This window comes from Phyllostomus hastatus, unplaced genomic scaffold (genome assembly GCF_019186645.2).
Source record: "Phyllostomus hastatus isolate PE091 unplaced genomic scaffold, TTU_PhHast_1.1 phas_contig_198, whole genome shotgun sequence".
Classification (NCBI taxonomy): Eukaryota; Metazoa; Chordata; class Mammalia; order Chiroptera; family Phyllostomidae; genus Phyllostomus; species Phyllostomus hastatus.
Genome location: NW_025333715.1, coordinates 332,583 through 359,257, shown reverse-complemented (window position 1 = coordinate 359,257; position 26,675 = coordinate 332,583). Strand labels below are relative to the sequence as shown.

The window sequence follows — 26,675 nt, the reverse complement described above, 5'->3', positions numbered from 1 at the left end:
AGAACTTTCAGAAATGAAAAAGAGTTAAAATTAAAAACTCAGTATATATGGATTAGATAAACATGCTGAAGACAAGTGTGAACTGGAATGCGTGTCTGAAGTTGCACAGCGTGCAGCCCTGAGAGACAAGAGATGGAAAGTGAGATGAAGAGAATATGGAGGATGGGGGAAATGTCAGGAAATGTGTCATTGGGATCCCAGAAGGGAAGCTCCCTGTGTCCCAAGCAGTGTCAGTAAGAACCGCCCACCGTACATTGGACCCGTGCAGCCCGAAAAGGCAGTGACCTCTTGGGGGCGCTAAGAGACCATGTGCAAAGGCACATCTGTTAGGCGGACTGTCAGCGTCTCATCAGCAGGAGTGGAGGCCAACTGAAAATAGAATGATTCTTCAAAGTGATGAGAGAATATAAATTTCAGTGTACAGAGTTATGTATCAGGTATATTTTGCAAGAAAAACAACAATGTCTTATGTTTGATAAGTGTTAAGCTGGTTTATTTGCACTACCCTCTATCTTTCCAGTCCTATCCTATGGAAAGCAACTAAAATTGTTGGATTCTAAAAAGAAAAGAAGAAATTAAGGAACTGACAATATAGCAAGGAAGTTCTAGACCAAAATATAACAAAAAGTAGGAACCCAGAAAGTCACTTTAAGCACAATGGGATGGAATCGGACTTTGCCCTGAGGGCATTCGGTCATCTGGACCAAGCAGGACCTTGACCTCAGAGGCCTGCTGGGTGTGAACCGAAGCTGAGGTCTGCAGTCACGTCCTGGTGAGAGCCTGAGGGAAGCCATCCCTGTGCCAGACGGGCGCTGAAGGTTGTCTGCATCCTCAGGATTAGGGTGAGCTAGAGGCATGCCTGCCTCACTCCATCCCTGCTCCCGCCTGGTGACCTTTTTACTAATGTGGCAGGAAAACGGGGAAAGTAGGGCAACTCTTGTGGCTCTGGGTTGACCTTCGTGAAGATCTATGGTCCAGGTTTATACTGCCTGGTTGTTCATGAATTTAGTTTGTTTTCTGGTTTCACAATGCCTTCAGGCATCCTACAGACACAACCTCTCTGGAGGAAGGTACCAGCTCCCTAAGATGCGAAATGTCCACACAGGTATTGTTTAGGATATTGATTAGTACACAGACAAAACGGAGCAAGCACACGAGGAAATAAGGCACCGTGAGTGAAAACCAGGAGACACAGAGCCTGCAGGAAGCTCTGAAAGGCGACCTGTATTATTTGAAAAAGAATTGTCTAGAAATGAAGAATATTATATAAGGTAGGGCAAGAGTAGGGTTACAATTGTGAGTATGCAGAGCAGGTTATGCTTATTCTTGTATTATTATTTATTAACCATTGTATCACCTTCCATATAAACATCTGTAAACTCATTTCTGCGCCACCCTGAAGGTGGGTTTGCTGTTGCACCATTTACAGCGCGGAGGACGTCAGTCATCCAGGACACGGGCAGTCCCGGGACGGGGCCTGGCGAGGAGGTGGAAACACAGGGCAGGGGGAGGCGGTGTGGAGGGGGAGGGAGAATCTCTACAGTGTGTTTAATTGGTGTTTTACGAGGAGATGTGAGGACAGGGGCAGATTTACTATTTGAAAAGATAAAGGCTAAAGATTTTCAAGAATTGGTGAAAAAACCCAGCCTGCAGATTCCAAGAGACAAATGAAGCATAAACAGGGTAAATAAAAATTTAATTTACAGCTAGACCAGAGAGAGTAACCCTGCAGAGCACCAAGGACAAAGACCGACCTGAAGACACACAGGAAGAAGGCCGGTTAGTGACGTCTGCGCAGTGGGGCGACAGCCGCTGCTTCCTCCCGGGCAGCCATGGACACGAGAAGCGTGGGCTCGTGTCCTCACTGTTCCCCGTGCCGCCTCCCCTCTGCCCTGTGCTCCCACCTCCTCTCCAGGCTCCGTCCCCGGCGACTCCCCCTCGTCTGGCCCACGGATGGCCTCTGCACTGTAAAGGATTCGATTCTGAGCCCTTACACTGTAGTCTTTATTTCTAGACATCCTGTTTGGTTCTTCTCTGGGGAAAATGTCTTTCAAGAACGAGGAGGAAATAAAGACATTTTTAGGAAAACAAAAACTGAAGAGTCGGTCATCGGCAGTCCTTTACCAAAGATACTTCTAAATAACGTGCAGAAGAAGTGACCCAGTGGAAGAACTGAGATTCAAGAGAGAATGAGGAGCAAATAGAATTGACAGTTGTTTGTAATAAGGACAGGAGCAGTGGCTTATGGAGTAAAATCAAGGTCAAGTTGCGTAAGACGCGGCAGTAGCATGTGAGTCGAGAAGGAGGGGTAAGTGGAGGTAGACACACTCCAAGGCCTTTGCGACAGCTGGGTTTGGGGGAGGCGTCGATTCACTGCAGATTTTAGTAAGTACAGGCTACAACCTCTGAGGAGCCACTATAGAGTAGAAATAGCATATAACTTCTAGAGTAGTGGGAAAAGTGGTGGAGCTTTCTTTATTCTGACAAAAGAAACTTTTAGCAGCCCCTGTGCTTGGTGGCACAGTGAGTGCTCCCCTGTGGAATGGGAAGACAGGGCTGTTTGCTCTGGATACCCCTGCTAAGGGCCATGGTGCAGGTGGTAGCCAGACCAGTGGATCAGAAAACTGGGAAAGAAGATAAAAGAATCCGAATAGAAGAAACACAACTTGTTACTCATTGACGATGCTATTATATTTGTAGAAAGCCCCAAACACTCTAACGATAACCTACTGAAATTAATAGTCATGTAGGAAGTTGCTGGATACAAAATTAGCTTATAAAAAAAGTATTAGTTATTGTATGCCGTCAACAAACACATTGCAGTTAAAAAGTCTTACGTATAGTAGCATTATGAATAAAAAGTGCCTAGGAATAAATATAACAAAAGATGTGAAACCTCTATGGAGAACACTATAAATTTTTAGAGAAATTAAAGAAGGCTTGAGTAAAGAGACAGATACACCCGGTTTTGCATTGGAAAACTTAACACTGTAAAAGTGCCAGCTCTCCCAAAACTGGTCTAGACATTCACCATAATTTCAATCCAAAAACTCAAGGGATGTGTGTGGGCTCGAGAGGGTGGAATTGATAAGATGACTTAAAAATTATATGAGCGTGAAAGGGTCCACGAAAATTTAAGGCCTTTCTGGAGAATCCCAGTGTGTTCTGTGGGCGGAAGACCTGGCTGGGGCAGCGTTTTGGGAGCCTGGGATGCTGGTGTTCTTGGTGTCAGCAGTGTGTCTGCAGCCTGGGGCTGCCCGCGCCAGTCCTGGTCTCGTCATCAACTGCATGCCCTTTGCTCACGAGTTCCTGTGAAAGTCTCGCCCTGCAGCTTTGGAAGGGGTGACCACTCCGTTTAGTTTCTGTGTGTGTTTCGTTGCTCCTGTTGGAGTTGCTCAGGTTTCCCCCAGCGTGCAGCCCTGAGCCAAGGGACGGCACCTGCTGGTGGCAAGGGGGTGGTGGTCACGAGGGAGCGCCAGGCCACACCACGCCCAGGCCTGTCCAGCGTAGGGGCTCCTCACGCAGGCACTCAGAGCACGCAGCCTGCACAGGCCTCTTAGCCTCCCCCCGTCTTGCTGTGCTTAAGATGAGCAGCCACATGGACGCGTATTAAAACTCGTGTTAAAAGGGCAAGGAGCGAAGCCTCATTGAGCATGCAATACACGTCAGTGATGTCACATTTCTTTCACCCGTTCAGTAAGTTCGGGTATTGGTTGAGCACTCATTAGATGCCTCGTGTATTTTTTTTTTATTTTAAAAGATTTTATTTCTTTTTGGAGGGAGGGTGAGGGAGGGAGAAACAGGGAGAAAAACATCAGTGTGTGGTTGCCCCTCGCACACCCCCAGCTAGGGACCCGGTCCGCAGCCCAGGCACGTCGCCTGCCTACGCCTCTGGCTCTCAGTTGTGGAGTCCGAAGGGTTGCTGTGCCTCTCGCCATCTCCCAGCGGGCAGAAGGGCCAGAGGGACCCAGGAGCTCACAGTCAGGAAGGCCTGAGGTCTCACCGTCACTTCGGCGATCGTCCCTGCCCCGGAGCTGAGTCAGGAGCTGAGTCACCGACTAGCTGGCTGCGAGGGGAGGTGGGACAGTTAGGGTGAAGGAGGTGGCCAAGTACCACCTAAACCTCTGTGCTGTTGAGGGGGCAGTGGAAAGTGGGCTCAGCTGGACTCGCCCACACCTGTCGAGTCACACGGACGGGAGCTGTGACCCTGGCCCTGTGCTCCTGTCTGCGTGGCTCCTTGCCCTGCTTGTCCACTGCACACCCCACGGCCGTCTCAGGAAGAGCCAGCCTTTCGGAGCTCATAGTGAGTTTGTTGACTGGCTGATTTGGTGAGCCACCAGGGGGTGCCAGCTGCATGTCCAGCCTGGAGCTACAGGCCGGGATGTAAAGGGGCTGTAGGGTGCAGCCCGGCCCTAGAGGAGCTCACAGTGTGTGCTGGGGCCCTGCAGGCGGAGCCCCGGCCTCTGCCCAGGGCGTGGGCGGGGTTTGCAGGTGGTTCAGGCTGCTTTGAACGCATGAGCATGGGCTCGTGTGAACTACTGTCTTTATAATCGTTTTTAATTCACCTCTCTGTCAGTGGTTATTTCTTCTTTTCACTTCTGATTTTGGATTTTTATTCATCTGTTTCAGTAAGGCCATTTTTTGTCGTCGCCCTGCCCCCGCCCTTTTAGACACAGTCTCGTTTGTTGATCAGCTGATGGCACAGACACTGCCCCCGTGGACTCCCATCTTCTCCACTTGTCCAGGCCAAGTAGACTCTCAGTGGTGTTCGGGTGAAAGTTAGACCACTGGCTCTTGGGAAGAGTCAGAGAGCCTCCTGGTTTGTAGCATTTGTCGATTTCTAGTGCAGACAGTTCCGTCGTGTTCAATTTAAGCTGCCGCTGAAGGTGGGCTTGGGAGAGGCGCGCCCCCAGCCCGGGGAGCAGCGCGTGCCACCCCAGCCCCCACGGAGCCCGTTCTCTGCTGCAGGGCAGCCTCGTGTCTTTCCTTCTCTCTTCCGCAGTCAGGCTTTGTGCGGGTGACGCGTGTGGGCCCCTGTTCTTCGCCCTTTAGGTGGGGTTCACAGCAGCTCTGCTCCACGAGACAGGGATGCTCAGTGTTCCCAGTGTATAGGCGAGGAGACCAAGGTACCAGAGGTCATTACCTGGCTTCAGGTCACCCCGCACCGCAGATCCAGGACTTTGATTGTAAGTCCTTCAGATTCTAATTTCTCTTAGCAACAGTCTGCACCTCAGAGTGTTCTGTTGTGAAGGGCTCCATTTGGAGCTGATGGCCATATGGCAGCATTTCTCTTTGGAACCTACCTTCTGTCTGATGATCGTGCTAACTGGAAAAACTAAATCGAGAAGCAGAACTTCAGGTTCCGTTTGGTGGCTGTTGGATAGGCGCCTGAAAGGTGTTGGTGATACTTTGCTTGGCATTCCAGAGAGACTGGAGGGCGGAGGGTGTTGTGGGTGCAGCAGGAACCCTTCTGGTGCCCAGTGTCCTCTAGGGGAGCAGGAGCCAGAGAGCCCTCCCTGGGGGGAGGCCAGCTAAGCAGATGCAGGCATTTCTGCGGGGCGGCGAGTGGGTGCCGGGATGTGAGGAGCATCTGGAAAAGAAGCAGGCAGTGTTGCCTGGGAGCAGCCCCTGTGGCTTGGAAGGTAGCTCTGGCTAAAGGAGGGCCATGATAATGAGCTTGTCAAAGGATGCCCAGATGCAACCAGTGTTTCTTAAAATGCGTAGGTAGCTGACGGAAACAGAAATGTTGTTTCACAGAGGTTTTTGACTTAACGGTGTTGCAGAATGTACAGATAAGAGCTAGTGAGCTGATGGCCTGAAAAAGGGTTAAGAGTAACCTAGTGTTATTTCCCACGTCAGGGTGATGGTAAGACCGACAGAGGTTCTCAAGTGCTGGTCTGTAACATTGGCGAGATGAACAAAATAGGCGTAATGAGGTGAGTTTTTCTTAAAAATACATTGTTTCAAAGTGAGGCCTTATCCTTAATCCCAAAATTATGGTGTCCCTTTTTTTATATTTAAAAAGTCATTATTTTCTGAAATTAAGGTAATTGTAGAGTTTAGTTTATTCTTTCCTTTTTTAAAATGATGAACTTTAAAAAAAGATTTTATTTACTTTTAGAGAGGGGGGAAGGAGGGAGAAAGAGAGGGAGAGAAACAGCAATGTGCAAGAGAAACATTGGTTGGTTGCCTCTCACACATGCCCAATTGGGGCTTGGCCTGCAACCCAGGCACGTGCCCTGACTGGGAATCAGACTGGTGACCTTTGGTCCATAGGCTGGTACTCTGTCCACTGAGCCACACCAGCCAGGGCTTTTTCTTTTTTCTCGTGTCTCTTTTTTTTTCCTCTCTCTTTCTGTGGAGCCAGTCCTCAAACTCCACTGCTGCCCTGTCACCTACGCTTGTGCGACGTTCTGAGTCTGATGCCAGGGCACCGTCTTCACAGCGTCTCCGCCGGGAGGGAGGGGACTCCATCTCGAGCCGCCCCTCCCTGCTCACCCGTGAGCACCTCCTCCTCCGCTCACGTCTGTCACAAGACCGTAGCGATCCGGCCCCGTCTTCGGGCGCCACTCCCAGCTGCAGCGCTCCTGCTGCTTTCTCTGCGCCCCGAGCTCCTCCCCACGGAAGTCGTGACCCCTCAAAGCCAGCCCAGGGCGCTGGAATCACCTCCTTCCAAACTCTTGTTACCGTTTCGACCGCTTCCCACGAATCGCTCATGTTCTTGATGGCACCTAGAACGGTGAGTGCTTTTCAGCTGATTTCGCCCCGATCCATCCGAGGAATCACTGTGGCAGCTAAGGTTTACGAAATGTATTTCTTAAACAATAAGACTGGAAAGTCAGAGTGAGTCCGTGATCCACGAGCTACGGAAAGGCGGGAAAGCAGCGCTCCTCTTGTCCGTCTCCGTGAGCGAGCCCTTGGGTGACTGGGTGCGCGGTCCGAGAGCGTGCCCTTTGGGAGGAGCCCTCTCTTCCGAGCAGCAGCAGGTCTGCACCGCGGGCTCCTGTCACTCCGCAAACCGTCCTGGGCCCAGGCGAGCTGTCACCCAGGCTCTGGTGTCCGTCGGCAGAGCAGGGGCAGAGCGGGTGTCCCGGCTGCACGAGCCCCTCACAGGAGAGCCGGCCTGTCCCTGGAGCCCCTCACAGGAGAGCCGGCCTGTCCCCGGAGCCCCTCACAGGAGAGCTGGCCTGTCCCCAATGCCGCAGCGAAGCCAGCAGGGGCTTCCCCGCCCCAGCTTTGAACGTCCTGGGCGGCGACCTCTTCCAACGCGAGGCTGTTCGTCTGCACTAGGGGGCTGTTTGGAAGCGGGTCGAGGAGCGTAGCCGCCCTCAGCGGCATCTCAGTGAACCTTCTGGACACCTCGCTGCGGCTCCCAGCCCAGCGCTCGCTGCCTCTCGGGCACGTGCCTGTTGTGGAGACGGCTTCTCTCCCCGGGCCTCGCCCGCCAGCCTCCGCCGGCTTCCGGCGTTCCTCCTACGGCCTCCCCGCCTCCCAGCCTTCGCAGAACCGGGAGAGTGGGGGCCTTGCTCTGGAGTGGGCTCCGGCTCAAGGGAATGTGTGTCTGGTTTGATCTTCCGCCCGGACCGCCAGACCCGCCTCCCTCTCAGCAGTACGGCTGTTTACCTTCTGGTCACTCGCGCGGTCACTGCAGTAGCACTTCTGGTTTCCTTCGAGAACCTCTCCTCAGCTCTCACGACTTGGCTGTTTGCTGCAGGAGGCCTGGCTTCAGTCTTATCTCGGCTTCGCACTCGCCTTCCTCACCGCACCATCGTCCCCTCCTCACCGGACCATTGTCCCTAGCTTCTGATCTAAAGTGAGAACCCTGCGACTCCCTTCCACTTGACCGCTGGAGGCCGAGGCGGGGCGTTCGCTGGCCTGGTTTCAATACTGTTGTGTCTCCGGGGACCGACCAGGAGGCCCGCGATGAGGGAGGGGGGTGGTGGCGGGTCAGTGGGGCAGTGAGAACGCGTCACATCTACCCCCGAAGTTCGCCGTCTTCTGTGGGCACAGTTTGGGGAGCCCCAAAGCAGTTACAGTAGTAACGCCGACCAAGGCCACCGGTCACAGGTCACCGTGACAGTGAGAGAGCAGGGACGAGGGTGGAGACCCTGGGAGAAGGACCCTGAGCACAGGCGGTTGGGACCGTGGTGCCGGGAGGGTTGCTCGGCCCCGGGCTGCACAGCCCTTCAGCGCGTGCGCACGCACGCGGGGTCCGCCCGGCGTGGTCGGGCGTGATTGCCAGTGTTGCCAGAGGGGATGTGGGGCATCTCAAGGGGATCAGGGAGGCTGCTCATCAGGAAGACATAACAATCCTAAACATGTATACACATGACAAAATAAATTCGAAATGCATGAAGCAAAAATTTTCACATCAAAAGGAGAGGTAAATAAATCCGCTGTTAAAGTTGAAGATGGCAGTTCTCCTCTCAGCTTTTGGCAGAAGTATCCACAAATCAGTAGATTTTACCTGTTATTATATTATCATTATCCACCCACTCACCAACCGACCGAGCCGGCAGCGGCAGAGGGAGCCCTGCTCCCTGTGCGTGCGCCACGTCCCCGGGAGGGGCTGTGTCACGGGCAGGGCCGCCAGGGAGGCCCCTGCAGCCCACGCTGGCCGGCCCTGCTGGGCTGTCTGTTGCAGATTGGGAATGACTTGTGTATTTTGAAGAGTCGTCAGGAAGAAGGAGAAGGACATGCAGCAGAGACCCCACACCGCCTGCAGAGCTGAAAATAATGGCTGCTTAGCTCCTCACAGGAGAAGCCGGCTGACCCCGCCTCGGCCATAAACCAAGAGCCAGTGTGTTTGGAGGAGGGCGGCCATGCCAGCCTGCTCTTTGAGCACAGCACAAGTTAGATGGTCAGTCATGAAGACCAGTTGGAAAGCCCCCAAATAATTAGAAAACTAAGGGTTATACTTCTAAATAACCTAGCAGTCAAAGAAAAACAAGGGAAATTAGAAATATCAAAACCTGTTAGGTGCAGCTAAAGCAGTACTTGAAGGAAACTTTGTAGCTCTACATGCTTATAATAGAAAAGAAGTCTAAACAATCAGTGACTTAAAAAGCTTCTACCTTAAGAAGCTAGAAAGAGAAGAACAAATTAAACCCAGAGTATGCAATAGAGAGGAAATTACAGAGACAAAGGAGGAAACCAGTGAAATAGAAAATGAACAACTAATAGAGAAAAAAATGAAGACAAAAGCTGGTTACTTGAAAAAAAAGACCCATAATCCCTGGCTGGTGTGGCTCAGTGGATTGAGTACTAGCCTGTGAACCAAAAGGTTGCTGGTTTGATTCCCAGTCAAGGCACATGCCTGGGTGCAGGCCAGGTCCCCAGCTGGGGGTGCTTGAGAGGCAACCAGTCAGTGTATCTTTCACACATCGATATTTCTTTCCTTCTTCCCATCTCTCTAAAAATAAATGAATAAAATCTTTATTAAAAAACAATAAAATTAATAAGCTTTAGTTGCAGTGATGAAGAAAAAAGGAGGACAGGCATTACTAATACAAAACAATGAAAGGTGTGTTGCTATAGGAACAACTTGACATTAAAGGTTGCAAGGTCGTATGAAAAACCGCATTTGACGAATCCTTCAGCAGTGCCAATTACCAGAATGGGAGCAAGTAGATAGAAAATACCTGTTAAAGAAGTGGAATTCATGATTTGAACCATCACCAAAGAAAACCTTAGACCCTGGTGAAATCTGTCAAACGTTTTAAGAGGAAGTGGTTCCAGCCCTGTGTGGACGCCCACGTGGAGGAAGGGGACCGTCCCCAGCATATTGCGCAGGGCAGCACTCGCCCTGCACCCGGGGGTGTGGGGGCGGCATGGCAAGAGCAAACTGGGCAGAAAAGGGGCGTTTGCATGCTGTGTCTGTCCTTCTGACCTTTTAAAGCGGTTCTAGTCTGTGTCTTTGTATTTAAAATTATGTTTCTATACTCAGCACATAGTTCTTGCTTTTTAAAGTCTAGTCTGACCATTTCTGTCTGTAACTGAAATTATCAATCTGTACGCACTCTCCGATGTGGTTGAATTCATCCTCTGAGTGCGGGAAGCACGTGCGGGCACGTCAGCTAGTCTGGCGGGAGGTGGGGTTCTGTCAGAGGAGGGCTTGTTGGAGCGCAAGAGCAAGTGCAGGATGACGAGGCGGGAGAGGGGGCACTGTGTCCTTGTGGCCAGGGTGGGCTCAGCAGTGGGGGTCAGGGGTGGCCAGGGCCTGGCGGCCCCTCTAAAGCAGCCTGGTGCATGGAGGGCGCCGGGCCCCGGTGGTTTGAAGTGAGATGAGGGGAGTGTGGAGTGGGGGCGGCTTGGAGAGGGGAACCTGTGCCTCAGGGACAAGAGGCTGCCGGAGGGACGGCTGGACAGTGGAGCCTGTCATGTGGGCAAGTGGGGCTCACTCACATCACGCGGGTAGCTTTACTGCTGTAAATCTGACATGGAGAATCCATCCACTATTATCATAACTTCGCCAATGGTGATTCTTGTAACGGTGCCAAGATTTGTAGTCTCTAAGCACAGGTTTCCTTTGTGAAAGACCGAGGCTTTATGTTTTCCATTTTGTGTCGAACAGGGAGCTGGGCCACCGCCTGACAGGTGAGGCTCCCTCTGCACCATCCTGGCAGGGACAGCAGGAGCCTGGACTGGCGTGTGGGACGCAGAGGAAGGGCTGGGTTGGTAGAATGTCCTGGGGCCCCGTGGTGTGTGAGGGACAGAGTGGTTTCAAGGACAACCCTGGGTTATTCAGCAAGGCTGGAACGGTAAAAGGAGCGGCCGGAGGGTGGGGTGGCGGAGGAGCGAGAGGGTCCAGCGAAGCCAGCTGGCGTGAGTGTGACTCGCTGAGCTTGCATCCTGTGAGGTGTCCTGGGTTCTTGTAGGGGATGATTAGCCGGGTGTGGCCACGAGTGGAGACGTAGGAGGAGAGTCTCAGGGAAACAAAGGTGCTGCACTCACAGGTCCTAGAGGAGGCTCAGTCCTTATGTGGGGCCATGGGGGGAAGCCCCAGGAGTGTCTGGGGCAGAGGACTGGTGTTGGAGTGCTTAGGCACAGCCCTTACGGGGTCCCGCGGAGAAGGAGGCAGGGCCTGTGCATAGGGCAGGCTGGCTGGTAGGTGCAATTCCAGCAGGCGCTACGCCACAGGGTGGTCCCTCATGGCCTGGTCCGGCCCTGGGATGAGGGCAGGGGTATTGCCTGGAGGGTGGGGAAGGGGTAGGCATAGGGGAGGAGCCACTCTGGATGGACGTACGCAGAGGGTCACAGGCCTGCTGCTGCTGGGCCCTTTGCTGTCTCTAAGAATGGACCAGCCCCGGGAGGGGCTGTCTATCCCCAACCAGAAAGGAGTTCTGAGCTGCCAGAGCATCATGTACAGAGAATCAAGAGTATACACGATACAGACACCTGGGCAGATGTGTCCAGTGCTCCCTCAGGAGGGGCCAGATGCTGGGGACAGGGCTTGTGAGTCATTGCCTTTCTTGGGGTGGAGGGGCATCCAGGTCTGACACGAAGGAGACGCACCTCCTAAGGGAGCCAGGGAGTGAGAGTACCCCGGGGGGCCAAAGGACAGCACGGAAGGCGGGTCAGCCAGCAGGGAACCAGGGCCGGGACGTCCCTGCTGACCTGGGAGCCTGACCCAGACAGGTGTGGTCAGAGGGGCCTGGCCATGCTGGGGACAGGCTTCCTGGGCTTCGGGGCAGAGCTGCTGGGAGGAGTGACCCTCCTGGGCTTGCTTGCAGCTCGGTGGCCGTCACCATGTTCTGGAAGTTCGACTTGAACACCACATCGCACGTCGACAAGCTGCTGGATAAGGAGGACGTGACGCTGCGGGAGCTGATGGACGAGGATGACATTTTGCAGGAGTGCAAAGCTCAGAACCGGAAGCTGCTGGACTTCCTGTGCCAGCCTCAGTGCATGGAGGAGCTGGTGAGCCTCGTCACCCAGGAGCCGCCCCTGGACATGGAGGAGAAGGTCCGCTTCAAGTACGTGCCGGGCAGGGCCGAAGGGAGGCAGCGGGGGGTGGGGGGTATGTGTTTCTGATGGAGAAGCCGTGCACCACTCCTGGGGGGGTGACTTTTCAGTCTGGGTCGTGGTAAGTCAAACGGCGTGTTGTACTCTTTGGAGGGAAAATATGCTGGAAGACGAAGATAGACCCTATGGCAGAGCTGCAGGTAGAGTTGCAGCATTAGCCTGACAGACAGACGGATGGATGGGGCTGCACCCCCCACAAGAGGTGGTCCCTGCCTGGTGAGACACCACTTGGGAGGGACTGTGGGAAATGCTTCACTCTGGGGCCCTGGGCTCATGGAACCGTGTCACGTTGTCAGTGACCAAAACGTCCCACTCAGCAGTTGACCCGTCTGCCACAAGAAGACAGAAGGGCGGGGGTGCTGTGGCAAGGGCTTGGGATGAGGGCAGAGGGTATGAGGACGGGGGACCTTGGGTGACAGGAAGGACAGAGTGGACCCAGCCTCCGGCTCTAAGGGTGCCCCCTGGGGCCTGCGTAGGCGTGTCAGGTCAGACAGGCATCTGGACAGCAGGTGCTGGGAGGTCTTAGAACAGGGTCAGCAAACCAAGGCCCGCAGGTCACATCCTGTTTTGTGTGGCTTGTAAGCTAAGAACGGGTCTCTGTCTTTAAATGGTTGTTACACCGAATTTGCATTTCACTGTTCACAAATAACGTCTCTCTGTTGGAACATTAGCACACCAAAGCCTGTGCTGTGACCAGAGATCACCTCCAGCCCTCACCTCTGCCCTTCACTCCCAGTGTGCTGGACCCTGCAGTCAGGCCAGTGGGAAGTGCCTGGGCTGGGACCATCGACCCTTTGGAAGGCAGGGGACTGCTCTGTGGAGGGGTCAGGGCTGAGGTCCTGGTGACCACCACCTGTGGAAGGTCACGTAGACGCCGCTGTGTGTGGGATGCTCCTGGTCAGTGCGTGTGGCCTCCGCACCACCATTCACAGCTGCCGTCCTTTTCACCCTCTCCCTCCCCAGTGCGTCCCGTTGGGTGTCTAGAGTGCATCGGTGACGGGTCTGACGGGAAGAGCGGGGAACTGGGCCGAGGGGTCCCGGGGCAGTGTCAGCGAGCCAGGAGCGTTTTCTAGTCTGAGTGTCCGGGAGAAACGAGCACCAGGTGCCCAGCTGGGCAGACCGAGCAGGCGAAGCTGTTGGCTCCAGTGGAGGGAACCGTGGAGGTCAGCACCTGTGCCCGGAGCACGGAGGCCAGCTCAGCAGTAGACGCTCTTGACCTGTGCACACTAAGGCACGCACGCTCCAGATGTTAGAGTTTCTCACTCCTTGTGCTTGGTGCCCCACGGCCCTTCCAGGCTGTGAGTCCATGGCCGTCAGCCCAGGGAACTTCTTGCGTTCTCTCCTGGGTCCCCCCCCCCGCCCCCCACCGCCCCAGTTCTCCCTCTGTTTTCCCTGGGACGCCACACGGTGTCAGATCGCCCGAATGCATGCTGTCGTCTTATACCTGCCCCGAACGTCTTCTCTTTGCCTTTTTGTCTTACATCTGAGAGGTTTCTTCCGATTTCATCTTCCTGTCCTTTGTTGATTTAAAAAACGTTCTGCTGTCTTTTTTGATTCCTAAGAGGCCTTTCTTATTCTCAGACATTTTAAACACAAGCCTCCAGTTCTCGTTTGTGGCTGCTCTCTCGGTGTGTAGCTTTTGGGCAGTTTCCCCCTGTCTGTCCCACGCGCCGCGTTTCCTGGTGGTGGTTCCATCAGCACTGGGCTCCCGCTGGGAGAGGCACTAAGGCCTGTGCGGTCTGGGGTCTGTGTGGGGCTTGCTCACCATGCTTCCCTGGGCGACAGGTGCTGGCCACCTGGTTAGGTGACAGCTGCTTGACTTTTGTCTCTGTCCCATCAGTTTCTCCAGCAAAGAACCCTTCCAGCTCCCACCTGTGGCAGGTCAACCCGGCAGCACCTTCAGTCGGTGTTGTCTGGGACGGGCCCTGCGTCTGGACAGGGTCTCATCGCCCCTCAGCTGTGCCTGGCGGTGGTGAGTTGGGAGCTGCTCGGGTGCACTTCCTCCCAGGGACCCCGGAGCCCCTGAGTCCTGCGCCTGTGCCAGCACGCACCCAGAGAGGGAGGGCGGGAGCCTCCTGCTCCCCAGAGCTTCCAGGGCGGCCCCGCCTCTACCCAGGCCTCGTGCTTGGCTGTCTCTCTCCCTGGGACCTTCCTGGGTGTCAGTTGTCCTCGCCGGGCCACCACTTTCCATCCTCCAGGCGTCACACAGCATCATGTCCCCTCCTGGGCTTTTTTCTCCGCATCGTTGGAGTCACTTCGAGAGGGAACAGTGACAGATCCGTGGGCCTGGTCTGCCCTAACTGGAATTCCTCCTCTTTGTGTGAATTTTATCAACTAGTAAAGCAGTCTCCTTTTTTGACAAATGATGTAAAAGCACTGATAAAATCACAGTCCCTCTACCTAGCTGCAGCCCGAGAGGGCCAGGGCAGCGTGCACACGTGGGCCTGGGCGTGAGGGCAGGCCTGGGCGCTGCAGGGCTCCCCGGGGGGCGTGGCCGTGCTCTGGCCTGACTCTGCCTGTGCCCGGTGCGGCTTCTCCCGCTTGGAGGCTGGTGGACACCTCTCTGCTGGCTGACGTGGCGCTCTGCTCCAGCTGCGGTGCTGCTGCCCTGGCCCTCCTGCCCTGCCCTGGAGCCCACGCTCTGTGGCCTCCTGCTCCTGGCGGCCACGTGCCCTCCGCCGTGCTGGTTGTCACCGTTCACTACACGGTAGTGCCGAGCCACCTTGTCTGATCCTTGTCCCAGTCCCCCGAGGTAGGCACTGGGCACCTCTCTCTGGGACTGGCCACACCTCCGTCTGGGCCCCTCTTAAGCCGGGGCCTGCCTGTTAACCGGCCCCTCCAGTGAACCTGCAGGGCCCTCACTCCCTGCGGCGATGCACGCAGCCCTGTCTCTGTGAGCCCCGGGAGGCCCTGTCTATGGACCAGTGAGGACACTGCTCACAGCCGCGTGGGGTCACTCCCTGCCCCTCCGTGCCTCGGCAGCTTTTCCTGCAGAGTCTCAGACCGGGCCCCTCCAGCGGGTCCACAGCCACCGTGGGGCTTAGGCCTGTGTCAGGCCTACGTTGGTGGCTACCAGGCAGGAGGATTGCAGTGGCTGACCTTGACGCTGCTCAGCTCACCTTGACATTCCTTGGCTTCACACACAGCCTGAAGGGAGCTGGGTGCTCACACCTCCATGTTTAGAGGAGGAAGCCCAGGCACAGAGATGTCAGGTCACGTGCCTACGGCTGCACAGCTTGTCCCTTGTCATGCCAGGTGTGTGCCGGTCAGCCCACAGGGCACTCACCCCCGGGTCCCTGTCTCCTCTGGGCATGGCTGCCTCCCTGTGTTCCCAGGTGTGTCCCCCCAGACACAGCACTGGGCGTTATGACTGGCACTGTGGCCTCGGGCTCTGACCTGGACGCGGCGGGGTGTTCAGTAGGCGGCCTCTCCCCGGGCGCAGCAGCGAGCCCATGTGTGTCGTACAGGAAGGCCGGGAGCCAGTGGGGGCCTGGGGTCACCTGGAATGGGATGAGGATGATTGTGTATTTGGTCATAGGGCATCGCTTACAGACGTTGGTGTCACTCAGTGACAATTTGCCTGCACAACACCCCTCACTAGTACTGCATGGTAAGCTTCCATCTAGGGACAGACTGGGCCTGTGCTGTTTTTTTCTTTGATCTCTCGCCCAAGGATATGTTCACTGACTTCAGCGAGGAAGGGGGGGAGAGAGACAAAGAGAAGCATTGATGCGGGGGAGGAACATCAACCCGCTCCCCCCCCCCCACCCCCCCGCATCCACATGTCCTGACCAGGGGTAGAACCCGCAACCCAGGCACGGGCCCCAACCAGGAACCAAAGTAGCTGCCCCTCGGTGTACAGGGTGCCGCTCTGACAAGCTGAGCCTCCTGGCCCGGGCTGGACCTGTGCTTTTTGATACGTGGGGATAGAAAGGGCGTGGAGAAGAGGGAGGACAGACATGACGGGGACCTGGGCTCAGCGACTGGTGGTGACAGGTGGTGAGAGACCTAGCAGGTCCGGAGAGACTGCAGGGCGAGAAGGGCCAGGAAGTCGTGGGTTAGAAATGCTGACCTGGTGGTCAGGAATACCAGCCGGCCACAGGCTCAGAGCACTTCCGTCCTGCTCCGAGGCCCGCCGGGGACCGCTCTCACCAGGGGTCTGCTTCTGTGGCAGCGGATGGTCGGAGTGGCTCCCCGGGGTTGGAGAGGTCTTGTTTCACTGCCGGGTGCTGGCGCTCTGCCCTCCAGGTACCCGAACACGGCCTGCGAGCTGCTGACGTGCGACGTGCCGCAGATCAACGACCGTCTGGGGGGCGACGAGGCTCTGCTGGACCTGCTCTACGACTTCCTGGGCCGAGAGCCACCTCTCAACCCCCTGCTCGCCAGCTTTTTCAGCAAGACCATCGGCAATCTCATCGCGAGGAAGACGGAGCAGGTACCGAGTCTGCCAGGCCCGCGGGGTCTGCGGGCTGGCCTGGCAGCGCCACGTAGCTTGCTGTCAGCTGCCTTGGTGTGGCCGGGTCTGCAGGCCGTGGGGACCCTGCTCCCAGCCGTGTCATGGGGCTCGGTGGGGCGGTGCGGGCTGCTGTCACATGAGTTGCAGTTCGAGCAAACAAGTGGCTTCCCTGGAGGTATTTCTGCTGCCGACTCCGGACACGCGCACTTCCTGCCGTCCCCGGGAACTCTGCAGGACCCAGGCTGGGATGGCCCGTCCCGTCGCCAGCCAGTCCAGGGACGTGCCCGGGTCGTGGCAGGGTTGCAGCACGTCCACGCTCTAAGGTCTGTTGTCCCTCCGTGTGGATGGCGGTGTCTTTGTCCAGGGCACTTACTGTTTCGAGGCAAGTAGGAGAAAACCTCCGTGAATGCAGTGGGCGACTTTGTTTCACCCTGCTGGCCGTGGTCTTCCTGGAGTCTGTGTTGCTTCGGCATCACCTCCTGTCTGGCACGTGCTCAGGGCTGTCCAGTCTAGGCGCACCGCATGGGGCGCGGGCGAGAGCCGGCAGTGGTGCCCGGCCCGGCTCCAGCCCGGAGCCGGTCTTCCGTCTCGTGACCCCTGCCCCCTGCCCGCCACACAGTTCCCAGTGAGCGCGTCATTCCTGTAGACCTGTCAGTGTGCGTCTCTGAAAGAGGAGGATGGTTTTCCCTTAAATACGACTGTGTAGACTGGGAGGAGACCAGACTGTGTTAACGAGCAGGTTACATGATCTTACCCCAAAAACATCAGCCATAGGTGTTTGGTGTCGCCCAGGACCCGGGCAGGGGGCTGCCGACGTGCGGAAACCGTCGGCCTGTCGTGGCTCTCCAGTGGACTGTCCCCTTTCCTGCGCCGTGAGCCCTAGCTTCGCCGGGACCTGAGAGCTGTGGGTCACCTCAGACGCTTTCTGCAAACTGGTGCAGTGTGAAGGGAGAGTGGTGGCGGTGAGCCGCAGTCCCAGGAGTGACAGTGCCCCTGGGGTGGGGCCGCCGCCCGAGCCGAGGGCTGTCCTGGGCCCCGAGAGCATCTGGTCCAGCGCTCTGGCCCACGCCTGCACTCGTGTGTCCATCGCAGGTGCGCCTCCGCAGCTTTCGGGTGTCGTTCGGGTTTCCTGCCGCCTGTAGCACTTCCCTTGCCCAGTAACGTGGACTGCGCCCTTAACATACGTGTTCTCTGCTGACGGGTGTGATACATTTGTGTGAAATTCGAGCAAGACAGAAATCCAGGAGACAGCCTCCTGTGATACTCTGGAGGCCACCAGGTCCCCGCAGCCCCCTCCTGGAGTTCAGTCAGTTTGCTGGAACATCTCACGGAACTCAGCCCACTTGCTGGGCCACAGATGTATTAAAAAGGCTTTAAAGGGTTCGAATCGGCAGCCAGTTGCAGAGATGTGGTGCAAGGTCCCTGAAGAGGGAGCTCGGGGTCTGGCCCAGTTGTGCCTGGGAGTGCTCCCAAACGAGGGCCGATGTGTCCTCGGGGGGGTTTATGGAGGCTGCATTGCACAGCTGCTTGTGACCGAGTCGTGGGCCTTTGGTGACTGAGGCAGCCTCCAGCCCCCCTTCCTGCTCTGGGAGTTGGGACGGGTCCGGTCGGCTGGAAGCGTAGCTCTCTAACCACGTGGTTGGTCCCTGCTGGTAACCAGCCCCCACCCTTGGGCGGGGTCCCAAAGTCACCTCATTAGCATAACAAAATACCCTTATCACTCTCTACACTTGGGAAATTCCAAGGGTTTTAGGATCTGTGAGCCAGAAACTAGAAGGGGGGATAAATAAGTACTTCTTACAAATCCTGCTGCCGCACCCAGAGTGATTATTCCCCCGTTTGCATAAGAGAGGTGGTCGTCAGTGGGAGGGCCGGTGGCATCTTCTGGACGCCTCATTGCAGAGTGTTTCAAACCCCAGTCTGAGACTGGCGTGTGGAGCCCTGTGTCCCTGTGACACAGCTGACACGCATCTGTTCGTGGGCAGTCCGGTTTCTTCCGTGCCCTTATTTCCAGCCCCCGTCCCAGGCGCCGTCCCACTTTGCACGCAAGCATGTCAGCACACGTGTCTGCAGGGGGAGGTCTCTCTCCACGGGCTGGGTCAGGGCTCCTGTCCTCTGCCGTGCAGTGTGGGGGCACCGCGGTTAGTTCGGCCGCCCGCCCCCTGAGGAGCCTCGTCTGGGTCACACCGTCTCCGTGTGTCACGGTCAGGCTGCCGTGAGCACCGTGCCCAGGCTCGTGCGTGGGTTGTTCCGTCAGAGAGGGGTTTCTTGTAGAAGACAGGTGGTCACGGGTTTTGTCTGCTGTGTCCCTCCGTCTTCAATGGGCGTATTTGGGCCATTCACGTTTAATGTGAGTATCAGTATGTTGGGGCTCACAGCTCCTGCTGTGTGTGTAGTTTTTCTGTTTATCCCCACTGCTTTTCGTTTCTCTGATTCTTTCTTCTGCCTCCTGTGAGTCACTGGACCATTTAAATGTCTTCGTTCTGACTTGTCTGTAGTGTTGATGAGCAACCTCCGTGAGTTGTGAGTGGCCACCGATGAGGTGTTCCTGACCCAGGCGTGTGGTCTTGCAGGGGCGACGCGAAAGCAGCTGAGCCGCAGCAGAGGACAGTGGTTCCTGTCTCTCCCCGTGCTCCCCCGCCGGTCCTCTTATCTCAGCCCTGCTGGTGGGCTTCTGTGATGCCGCGTTCTGGCTTTAGTTTGCATCCCCCTGGTGACCACTGAGGACGAGTAGCTTTTCTTACGTTAATGAGCCTTTGGGTATTTTCCTTTGTGAAGTCTGTTGTCCATTTTCTGTTAGGCTGTCTCTTCTCTTTTTGGTTTGTAGGAATTCTCTCTGTTTTGTGGATACAACTGTTAAGTTGATTTTCACGTTGCAAACATTTCCCACTCTAGCTTGCCTTTCTTATTCTCTTTACTCTCCCAATGAGCAGAGGTTCTGATTTTCATGTAATCCAACTCAAAACTCTTTTCACTCACGGTTGGTGGGTTTTGTTGTTGTTCTGTTAAGAAACCATGCCCTGGCTTGTGTGGTCCAGTGGGTTGGATGTTGGCCTGCTGACCGGAAGGTCTCCTCCGGTCCGATGCCTCATCGGGGCGCGTGCCTGGGCTGCAGGCTGGGTCTCTGGTTGGGGGCATGTGAGAGGCAATCGATGGATGTCTCTCTCACACATCGATGTCTCGCTCCCTCTCTTCTCTCTCCCTTTCCCCCTCTCTAAAAGGAAATAAATGAAGTCTTAAAAAAAAGAAAGAAACCTTTGTCTACCTCAAAGTTATGAAGATATTTTTCTGTATTAACTTTTAGATCAGGGGTGTCAAACTTATTTTCCCGGTGGGGGGTGCATATCAGCCTCTTGGTTGCCTTCAAAGGGCCAAAATAATTTTAGGACTGTATAAATGTAACTACTCCTAACTGTTAAGGAGTTGAAATTACATTTGGTCCTTTGAAGGCAACCTCGAGGCTGATGAGGCCCCCGGTGAAAATGCATTTGACACCCCGTTTTAGAAACTTCATTATTTTACCTTTCATACTTTCATCTATAATCCACCTGGAATTGGTTCTTGTAAATGGCATATGGTTGAAGTATTTTTTAAAAATACACATATCCAGCCCCAGCTGGTGTGGCTCAGTGGATTGAGGGCTGACCTGTGAACCAAAGGGTCGCTGGTTTGATTCCTAGTCGGGGCACATGCCTGGGTTGCGGGCCAGGTCCCCAGTAGGGGGCGCATGAGAGGCAACCACTCAGTGATGTTTCTCTCCCTCTCTTTCTCCCTTCTTTTTCCTCTCTAAAAATAAATAAAATCTAAAATTTAAAAAAAAATGCATGTCTGATGGACCCAGCACCCTTTACTGATAAGGCCTTTCTTTCTCAGTTGCTTTACGGTGCCCCCTTGAGGTAGCGTGCGTCTGTGTCCACTTCTGACCCTCCCCCGCCTGCTGTTCGGGCTGGAGCTGCTGTGTCTTGACGGGTGTTGATATTCCACAGAGCTAGTCCTGTCACTTTTTTTTCTTCAAGATTGTTTTTACTGTTTTTTGCCTTTTGCATTAGTTTAGAAATAGCAGATTTTAGGATACATTTGTCAGTTTCCACGTTCTTCCCTTCCCCTCTCCAAAAACAAACAAAAAACAAAACAGCCTACTGGTATTTTGATAAGGCTTGTATTGGCTATAGGTTAAGATTGACAAATTATGGTCCATAGGCCAAAACCAGCCTGTCACTTGTTTTTTGGTAAGTGAAGTTTTACCAAAAGACAGCCACTCCTGCTCGTTTGCATCTCGTCTGTGTCTGCTTCTGCGTCTCCGGGCCGGGCGGCGCAGCACGGGCCCTCCCGCAGGGACACGTTACGCCTCCTGCAGCCAGCCCCCAGGTGTTCTCTTAGGGGGTTGACACTTGCACGTTTTTCTAGATGGCATCTTTTCTACTGAGATGTGCGAGATATTTGCAGATTCACATGCAGTCGTATGAACAGGAAGAGATCCTTGGAGTACTCTGCCCCAGTTCCTTCCACGGTGACACTTTCCAAGCACCAGCAGAACATCGAAACCAGGATGTCGACGTGCACGCACTTCACCGATGTGACTCGGGTCTCTCTGGTGTTCCGTGTGGTCGCCGTGTGTGCGTTAAATTCTGTGCATGGTGTTACCTGTGTCGGTGGGTGTCTCCACTGTCGCAGGCCAGGCGCAAACGGCTCCAGATCCCCAGGGGCCCCAGGGTTGCCCTAAACTTTTCCCACCTTTCTCCGGCCCCGTCTCTTCGCTCCTCACTGGCCCAGCAACCACTGACCGATCTGTTCCTGTTTCTAAAATTTTGTCATTTCAAAATGTTATTTAAATTAAATCATACAATATGTAGCCTTTAGGGATTAGTTTTTTATCTTTTTCAGCATAATTCCCCTGTCGTGTTTGTATGTCAGGGGTACATTAGTACACTCCTTTTTAGTTTTACTTATTTTCACTGTCTTATCCTCACCTGAAGACCTATCTTCCTTACGTGTAGAGAGAGAGGAAGGGGGAGAGAGAGAGGGGAGGGAGGGGAACATCCGTGTGCGAGAGAAACACCGATCGGTTGCCTTCTCAAACATGCCCCAGCCAGGGATGGAACCTGCACCCTTTCGGTGTGTGGGGCGGCACTCCGCCTGCTTCCCTGCGCCGGCAGCGCCGTGTCCTGTGTTCTGTCTGGGCCGACTGCAGTTTCAGGCAGTTACCAGTGAAGCTGCCGTTCTGATCGTCTGCCTTTGTACTCTTTATGTACAGAATGTATCATCTGCGATTAATGGCAATTTTGTTTTGCCTTTTATAATTCTTAGACCTTTTAGACCCTTTGTCTCTTTTTCTTGGCTTACTGCATTGGCTGGAACCTTTAGTACAATGTCAAATGAGGTGGAGAAAGTGGGTTTCCTTGTTTTATTTTTTATTGTTTTTTAAAGATCTTATTTATATATTTTTATTTTTTTTTTCAAAAGATTATTTATTTTTAGAGAGGGAAGGGAGGGAGAAAAAGAGAGAGAGAGAAATATCAATGTGTGGTTGCTGGGGGCCATGGCCTGCAACCCAGGCATGTGCCCTGACTGGGAATCGAACCTGCGACCCTTTGGTTCCCAGCTCACGCTCAGTCCACTGAGCTACGCCAGCCAGGGCAAGATCTTATTTATATATTTTTAGACAGAGGGGAAGGGAGGGACAAAGAGAGGGGGAGAAACATCAGTGTGTGGTTGCCTCTCGTGTGCTCCCTGCTGGGACCTGGCCCACAACCCAGGCATGTGCCCTGACTGGGATTTGAACTGGTGACCCTTTGGTTCGCAGGCTGGTGCTCAGTCCACTGAGAGCCACACCAGCCAGGGCCTCCATGTTTTATTGTCTTGGAGGAAGTGCTTTCCACATTTCACAGTTAAGTATGATGCTTGTGGGGTTTTTGTATTTTTTTAAATCAGATTAAGGGAATTTTCTTTATTTCTAGTCTTTTTAGTTTACAACTTGAATGGTTGTTAAAATGTATTGAATTTTTTCCCTGGTCAGCATGGCCCAGTTGGTTGGGCATCATCCTGCAAACCTAAAGGTCGCTGGTTCAGTTCCCAGTCAGGGCACATATCTGGGTTGTGGACCCGGTCCCTGGTCAGGGCCCGTGTGAGAGGTAACTGATGTTTTTCTCCTTCTCTTTCTCCTCTCTTCCCCTCTCTTTAAGAATAAATAATAAATAACATTTTTTTTAATTTATTGAATTTTTTTACTTTATGTATTTACTTGATCATACGGTTTTTCCCCCTCTATTCTGTAAATAGGTACATTTCACTGAATAGTTTTTAATGTTAAAATAACCTTGATTTCTTAGAATATAGCCAACTTGATTGTGATATGCTTTCTTTCTGTCTTTTTTCTTTTTTAAAGGTTTTATTTATTTTCAGAGAGAAGAAAAGGGAGGGAGAAAGAGAGAGAAACATCAACTGTGGTTGCCTCTCCCTCGCCTCCTGTAGGGGACCTGGCTTGCAACACAGGCATGTGACCTGACTGGGAATTGAACCAGAGACTGGTTCCCAGGCTGATTCTCAACCCACAGAGCCACACCAGCCAGGGCTGCTTTTTTTCATAGCGTTGCAGTTTTTTACCTGTGGTCATCAGTGAAATTGGCTTATAATTTCCCTTTCTTATAATGCCCTAATCAGGTTTTTAGGTTGAAGGTCTTATGTTGGTATGCAATGACGTGGGGCATGTTCTCATGTTTTGTGTCCCTGGAAGACTGTATGTAAGTGTGGGGTTCTTCCTGTCTCGGGGTTTGGTAGAGTTCACGAAGGCCACTGGAGCCTGGAGTTTTCTTACAGAAAGCAGATTTTGTGTCTTTTGGTACTCCAGAGCTGTTCAGGTTTTTTATTTCTTCCTGTCAGTTTAGGTACATATATTTTTCAAGGAAACTTTTTTATTTTTCTGAGTGGGTATAAATTGGCATAACGTCCCTAATAACCTTGCATAATAGCTTTTGTATCTGTAGGATCTGTAGTGATGTCCCTTGTTTTATTCCTAATAATCTTTCTCTCATTTTAAACAACCCTCCTCCCACCTCTTTCCTTTTTACCTTTCTCCCTCTTTCTCCTCCTCCTCCTCCTCCTCCCCTTCCTCCTAGCTCCGTGTGAGTGTGGCTGACACCCCCCAGCTGGTGGTTCCTCTCCCTGACCCCACCGTTCCCAACGGGGTCCTGGGTCCGCCCGGCGCGGTGGCCGGGACGTGCAGGTGCTCCGTCTTTGGCTGGGCGGAGTGCAGCTGAGGGTGCAGACGCGCAGCCCAGGCGGACCCGCCCGGCCGCCTCCTCCGCCTGCACACTCGCCGGCAGCCGCCTCCTGAACAGCCCGCCCACAGTGCTGGCTGCGGAGCCTGCTCCCCTGTGACTTCATGCTTCATACTCAGCCGTTTCCCTCTCCTTGGCCGTGGCCCCCAGCTGGGCAGTGGCGGTGCCTCGTCTTCCTCAGACTCGGCCCTGGTTCCCTGCGGCCTCTCCTGGGGCTGTGGGCGCCTGGTTGTCTTGTGTGCTCTGTGCTCTCGGGGTCAGCATCCCAGGTCCAGGGGCTGTCCCCGGTGACCGTCATCTGCTGGCTCGTCTCTTCCGCACCTGTCATTTCTGTTGACACCTTGAGCCCGTGTGTCCTGGGGGGTTGCTGTGTACGGCGGCCGGCGTGGTGTCACTCGGGCTCTTTGTGTCCTGTTCTCATGGGGGCTCACCTGCCAGCACACCTGCCAGCCCCGGGCGCCCCCCTTCCTGGCCTCTAGGGGGGCCCTGTGTGCGGGTCTCTGCCGTCCTGGAAGAGGTCTCTCTCATGCCTGCTTCAGGTCTTCCTGTCATTGCTGCGCAAGGTCACTGAAAACCAGTCTTCCTCAGGGGCTTCCTTCGGGGGTGTCTCCTGGTGCGGGGACCAGTCCCCGTCGCTCACCAGTGGGTTTGACTTCAGGTGGTCGTGTTCCTGAAGAAGAAAGACAAGTTCATCAGCCTGGTCCTGAAGCACATCGGCACCTCGGCCCTCATGGACCTGCTGCTTCGCCTGGTCAGCTGTGTGGAGCCAGCCGGGCTCAGGCAGGAAGTGCTGCGGGTGAGTGTGTGGGCTCTGCCCACGGAGCCGTGCCCCCGCCGGCCGTGTCTGCGGACTCTGAGTGGGCGGTGAGCCCCCCTGGTGCTCCTAGCCCCCCAGCCCCGTGGTGTCCTCCTTCTGGCGTCATCAGGGCACTTGGCAGGGCGCACGCCCGGGGCTGGTCTGCACTCCGCACCTGCTCCCTCGTCTTCGCCAGTCCGTTGAGAAGCAGAGGGGCTCCTTCTCCCTCAGAACCCTGGCCGCTGCTCTGTGAGGGGGCAGAAAGGATCTTCTTCACTGCCATCCAGCGCGGCCCAGCCCAGCCCAGCCCAGCCTGCTGGGCCCGGACCCGAGAGGAAAGCACAGGCTGACGGGGTGCCATGCAGGGACCACGGTGGCTGTCGTTTGTCCCGGGCGCATGAGCGCGTCTGTCCTGCCCAGTGTTGACGGCACGAGGAGCTGCCCGTGGCTCTTTGAGGGCTTTCCCAGAAAAGGGGGCTCTCAAGCCAGAGAAGCCCAGGAAAGCTGTTCCCAGGTGTGTGGCGGTTTTGTTTGCCATGCACTTTAAAATAAACTGTTGGTCCTTGCCCATTTTCCAGCTCCTGGAAGTGGGTGACAGTTGTCCTCAAGGTGGCAGTGCTCAGTCTTAGGCTAATAATAACTGCATCCCTGGGAGAGCCTCCCACTGAGAGTCAGTCACAGTGGCCAGTGGCCCCCAGCATGTGGGGCAGCCTCAGCGGCCCCTCGAGCTGAGGGGCAGCCTGTGCTGACCTGTGCCGCACAGTCCTGAGCATGGCTCACCTCCTTTCTGGATGAGGAGGTGTCCCGTGGAACCAGGCGCGACCCAGGGCTTCCTGGTTTACCTCACCCTTGACCTCCAGCAGTGCCTAGCATGTCAGTTCTCATGGTGCTCCTGCAGCCTCACCAGGGTCCTTCTGCTCCTGCTCCTGGCAAGGCCCTGATGTCCCGGGGCCAGAGGCTGAGCTGGGCCAGCACTGGGAGAACCCCTGGTGCTCAGGTGGTTCCTAAAGACAGAGCTTGCAGATGTTAAGGAGCCTGCTCCATTTGGACGCAGACGGTGCTCCCCTCCTGTGTAAACTTTGGTTCCCTCCAGAACGCGGTCACTGCTGTTCTTTCTGGCTCCGGGTGGGCGTACACGCTGGGCATAGAGCCTGCCGTGGAACCTGGAGTCCGGCTCTCTGCTGCACGGAAAGGCTCTTTTCCACCAGTTAGATGTGAGCAGAGTCATCGACAGGCCTTTTTCCCCTTCCAGTGGCTGAACGAGGAGAAGACCATCCAGAGGCTGGTGGAGCTGGTCCATCCGGGTGAGGATGAAGATGTGAGTAGGCGCTCCCCGGCCCTCGTCGCAGGAGCCCCTCACTCGGGCTGTTGGACAGCGCCCTCTGCTGCTGTCTGAGGGGCAAGTCAGCCTGTCCTCAGATGAGGACAGGGACACACTTTTTTCCTTTTCTTTAATCAAGCACTGACTTCTAGATTTTTTTTTTACTAAAAAATAATGCATACATATTATAAAAAACAATTTGATCAGAATCGTATTAGTTTTGTGTGGCTCAGTAACAGACTACCCTGAAACTTACTTGCACATAACAAGTTGTTTTTTTTTTTTTTAATCCTCTCCCAAGGATTTGTTTATTGATCATAACATGAGGGGAAGGGCCCCGGGAGGGAGAAACATCGATCAGTTGCTTCCCATACATGCCCTGGCCTGGGACTGAACCTGTAAACCAGGTCCGTGCCCTGACCAGGGGTCGAAACCACAACCTTTCAGTGTGCAGGGCGGCACTCCCGCCTGGTGAGCCGCCTGGCCGGGGCGCCGGTGTTTGTAGTCGCAGTCTCTGCAGGCCAGGGGTCTGGACACGGCGCCTCGGGACTCACCCGGGGGAGGCTTGCTTCTGGGGCCGCCCTCGGCACCGTGCTGCGGGGACCCACGGGCAGGTGCAAGGCCACAGAGCCAACCCAGCTGCTTTCATTTTCCCTGAAGTGGTGGTGCAAGCACTTCTTGCAGCCCAAGGGGGCTGCCGCATGCGCAGCACGCTTCCTGCCAGGGGCCGGGCTGCGTCTCTGGCTGTGGTCACCTGCCCCGAGGAGAACCCCGCTTGGTCGGCAAGTGAGTCAGATTCCA

At 54.8% G+C, this 26,675-nt stretch overlaps 1 protein-coding gene across 3 annotated transcripts in view; it reads left to right on the top strand.

Moving 5' to 3' along the window:
- The window catches only part of PPP6R2 (protein phosphatase 6 regulatory subunit 2), a 61,124-nt gene that overhangs the window by 15,261 nt on the left and 19,188 nt on the right, over positions 1-26,675 (top strand). For 2 of the 3 annotated variants that reach the window (XM_045834820.1, XM_045834818.1), the window contains exons 3-7: positions 5,860-5,936; positions 11,733-11,975; positions 16,273-16,459; positions 24,416-24,553; positions 25,806-25,871. In XM_045834820.1, the coding sequence (XP_045690776.1) occupies positions 5,914-5,936; positions 11,733-11,975; positions 16,273-16,459; positions 24,416-24,553; positions 25,806-25,871 (657 nt within the window). In that variant the 5' untranslated portion in view covers positions 5,860-5,913. The remainder of the gene's footprint in view (positions 1-5,859; positions 5,937-11,732; positions 11,976-16,272; positions 16,460-24,415; positions 24,554-25,805; positions 25,872-26,675) is intronic. The other variant, XM_045834819.1, reaches the window with a different exon arrangement.